The following is a 3,785-nucleotide window of genomic DNA, read 5'->3' as shown; positions in this document are numbered from 1 at the left end:
ACCTGCGTCGGAGAGAAGGGAGAACCCTCAGCGGGGCAACAAGGGGGACCGAGGGGGCAACAAGCCCCCTGCTCCTGCCCTTGAAGCCCCTCTGGACTCCTCTTGGTAGAGCAGAGCGTGGTCCTTGCTCACTCCCAGCCCTCACCTGTCGCAGATCCAGCCCCTGTTGCTCATGGGTCTCTTGCAGTTGCTGCAGTTGACGTGCAGCGTGGTGGAGGCCTGGTTGAGGCAGTTGATGGCACGGCCGGGGCTCAGCTTGATCACCTCGTTGGAGATGTTCCAGAGCTGGAAGCGCTGCAGCAGGTCGATGTAGGACGTGTACCAGTGCTCCTGGGGAGGGGCGCAGACAGCTGAGCCTCCACGCTCCCCAAAACCCCCTCAGGATCACAGCCCCGTGTCCCTAAGGTGGGGAGAACTGCTCTGCAGGGCTGAAGAAGAGGTGTCCTTCCCCTCTGTGAACAGGCCGAGGCCACTTCCCCGCCCTGCTCCTGCAGACACCACCTCGTGTCCCTGTCAGGACAGGTGGCAGAGCAGCCTGTTGGGTACTGGTGGTCCTGGGGAGGTGCCCAGGGCCCAGCTGGGATCCCACCACGCTGGAACACACCCCACTGAGGGTCCTACTGCCTCTCATAGGGCCGGCCCTGAAGGGAGGGACCATTCCCATTCAGGTGGGAAGGGGCTTCCCGGGCTCTACCTGGGTCTGCTCGTCGATCTCCTTGCGGATGCGATCTCCCAGGACGATGAGGACAGAGACAGCTGTCTGCACGTCCCCCTGCTCGGCGTAGAAGAGCAGCGTGTCCCTCACGATGGGGTTGAAGAAGTCGGAGGGGAGGCGGTTCTCGTAGAGCGAGTGGGAGATGGAGATGAGGGAGAAGGACTCCACGGGGGTCAGCGACACCGTCTCGGCCTCGTTGCCGCTGACGTGAGGGGAGTCGGCTTTGTCTTGCAGGTGGTCCAAGGCCGAGGGGTTGTCCACGATTTCGTGGCGCAGGGGGAAGGCTTCCTGAGGGAGGCTGTACTCCTGCTCTTCAGCTGCCGGGGAGAGAGAGAGAGCGAGGGAGGAGGAGGGTGGGCCAGGAGGAAACCCAGCCACGCAGGGAACGCCTCCCCCCGGCGCCGGCCGTGGGCTCACCGTGGGGGTTCTCGTGGTCCATCATGTACAGGTCATCCTCATCTGCCTCCACGTCCCCCAGCAGGTAGTCTGCAGGGACGTCGCTGCCCTCTGTCTCCTCGTTGTCTGCCCCAGGAGAGAGAAATCAGCTCGTGCCCCTCGGGCACACGATGGGATACATGTCCCCAAAGCAGGCTCAGCTCCCCGCCCCAGCCACGTTCCTGCTGCCCAGAGCCACCACTCCGAGGGTCACGGGGGTAACACGTCCCTCAGCAGCACCCCAGGGCTTGCTGTGGCACATCCAAGCACCCTGATTTACCCCCTACCAGGGCCACCCACCGCTGAGGGGAGGGAAGAACCACAGGAGAGCCCCAGACACCTCACCCTCGTTGTTGATGAGGGTGGAGGAGGAGTCCATGAGGATGTTCTCCGTGCGGCTCTCTCCTTTGCTGCGGTCCAGCCTCGACTCGCTGCCCAGCCCAGAGGGGATGTCCTTCAGGTTAAAGCTGGGGAAAAAAAAAAGCCCAGCTCTTCATCTTCACCTTAGAGGTAGATGAAGAGGAATCACCTTGCTACGAGGTGCTTTGCTGTCTGTCACGTGTCACAGCCCTGAGGTTTCAGGGAGAGGGAGATGGAGGGACCCATCTGGACGCAGAGCTCAGCTGAGGAGACTCTTCTCTTTGATGTTTCTGGCCACTCGCCCTGGGAGCCTGGCCCTGCAAGGTCTGGCAGCTATTTGGAGTCCTCATGCTTGAGCATGTCATTGAGAAGAGGAAAAACCAAGTTCTCCTGCTTCCCCAGCCCTGAGCAGAAGACAACGTCTCCACAAAGACCAGCTCTGGCTCCAGCGCTCTCCAAGAGCTTCTCCAGCCCCAGCGTTCCCCAAGAGGTTCTCCAGCCCCACAACTGCAAAGATGGCACCAGCCCCACCACAGCTTCAAGCTTCACCCCCAGGAGGGAGCATGGCACAAGCCCGTGCAGCTCGAGGCCGCTCACTTGTGCCCACGTGGAAAACGGGTGGGTCCCAACGATGCCAACCCCCAAACCCACGTGGCCCAAGCCTGGGTGAGAACCACCCCAGCTGAGGAGCCACCTCTGGAGCTCTCCAGCTCGTGGAGAAGTCACGTTGTCCACCCCAGTACCTGTTCATGAGCGGGAGGGTGGTGCTGCCTTTCCCCATGCTGTGGTTGAGGTTGGTGGAGGAGACGGTGCCGAGGCTGGAGTAGATAATTCGGAGCATGGTCCACGTTTGAGCCACCTGCACGAGAGACAGCCACCCTCGGGGTGAAAACCAGGGCCCCTGCTCCCCTCGTCAGCTCTTCTAGGGCTGAGCAGGCTCTGGGGGGTGACACGGTTCTGGGTGATGATCAGTGCTCGGTGTAGGCAATGACAGGAGGGGAGGGTCTGGTGGCAGGCTGAGGGGCACCTTCTGGGGACAACCAGAGGGGGCAGCTGGACAGAGAGTGACATCCAGTTTGGGTGCTGGGCCTCATCCTGGTAGTGACTTTGGGCTGGGTTTGTCTCTGGGGGGGTTTGGTAGCAGGGAGGGGGCTCCTGTACCAGGCTTTGAGAAGCTTCCCCATCCAGCTCCAAGTCGTCAAATCATGATTTGGGGGGGAAGGGACCTTTGTAGGTCATCCAGCCCCCACAGTCCAACCCCCTGCAGGGAGCAGGGACATCCCCAACTAGAGCAGGGTGCTCAGAGCCCCTGGGATGGTTCCAGGGATGGGGCAGTGAGCACCTCTCTGGGCAGCCTGGGCCAGGGGCTCACCACCCTCATTGAAGCTGGACCCAGCGCCACAGGGGGGGACTGTGAGGAGTTTCCCACCCTCACCAGGAGTAAGGAGTGGCAGAAACAAGATGGGATGGACTGGGACTGACCACAGCCCCCATTCCCTGGCCCTCTGTGATGCTGGCTGGGGGGGAGGTAGCAGAGTTGGGCCCAGGAAAGAAGGGAGGGGTGGGGGGAAGGTGTAGTTCTTGAAGATCTGGTTGTGTCTATCACTGGCCTACTCTGATCCAGTTGGTGACTTGGTGGTGGGCTTGTTGTTCATCACAATCACAGAACAGTTTGGGTTGGAAGGGACCTTAAAGACCATCTCATTTCAACCCCCTGCCACTGGCAGCCACACCTCCCACTGGACCAGGTTGCTCACAGCCCCATCCAACCTGGCCTTGAACACCTCCAGTGCTGTGGCACCCACAGCTTCCCTGGGCAACCTGGGCCAGGGTCTCCCCACTCTCTCAGTGAAGAGCTGAAATGTAAAATTCCAAGTTTTAATTTAAACTTGTTCCCCCAAGTGGTGGGGAAAGATGTCAGTTAGGGTCACAGCCAAAAGTCACAACTGTGGCCTCCCTGTCCGAATCACAGAATCCTTTAGGTTGGAGGAGACCTTTAAGATCATCAAGTCCAACCATCAAGCCAACACTACCAAGTCCTCTGCTAAAACAGATCAGAATCTGTCAGGGTTGGAAGGGACCACAAGGATCCCCCAGTTCCAACCCCTCTGCCATGAGCAGGGACACCTCCCACTAGATCAGGCTGCCCAGAGCCTCCTCCAGCCTGGCCTTAAAGACCCCCAGGGATGGGGCCTCAACCACCACCCTGGGCAACCCATTCCAGGGTCTCACCACTCTCATGGTGAAGAACTTCTTCCTCACATCCAGCCTGAAT

At 60.3% G+C, this 3,785-nt stretch overlaps 1 protein-coding gene across 1 annotated transcript in view; it reads right to left on the bottom strand.

Annotated features, from left to right (window-relative positions):
- Nucleotides 1-145: 145 nt before the first annotated feature.
- Nucleotides 146-3,785, bottom strand: part of WDR24 (WD repeat domain 24) — a gene marked incomplete at both ends in the record, with an annotated part of 4,732 nt that continues 1,092 nt past the window's right edge. Inside the window, 5 exons of the mRNA XM_008936706.1 lie at nt 146-330; nt 695-1,032; nt 1,133-1,237; nt 1,496-1,617; nt 2,254-2,369. Of these exons, the coding sequence (XP_008934954.1) occupies nt 146-330; nt 695-1,032; nt 1,133-1,237; nt 1,496-1,617; nt 2,254-2,369 (866 nt within the window). The remainder of the gene's footprint in view (nt 331-694; nt 1,033-1,132; nt 1,238-1,495; nt 1,618-2,253; nt 2,370-3,785) is intronic.

Source organism: Merops nubicus, unplaced genomic scaffold (genome assembly GCF_000691845.1).
Source record: "Merops nubicus isolate BGI_N331 unplaced genomic scaffold, ASM69184v1 scaffold29293, whole genome shotgun sequence".
NCBI classification, from domain to species: Eukaryota; Metazoa; Chordata; class Aves; order Coraciiformes; family Meropidae; genus Merops; species Merops nubicus.
Note: the sequence above shows the minus strand (reverse complement) of the source record. Positions and strands in the feature narration are given on the sequence as shown.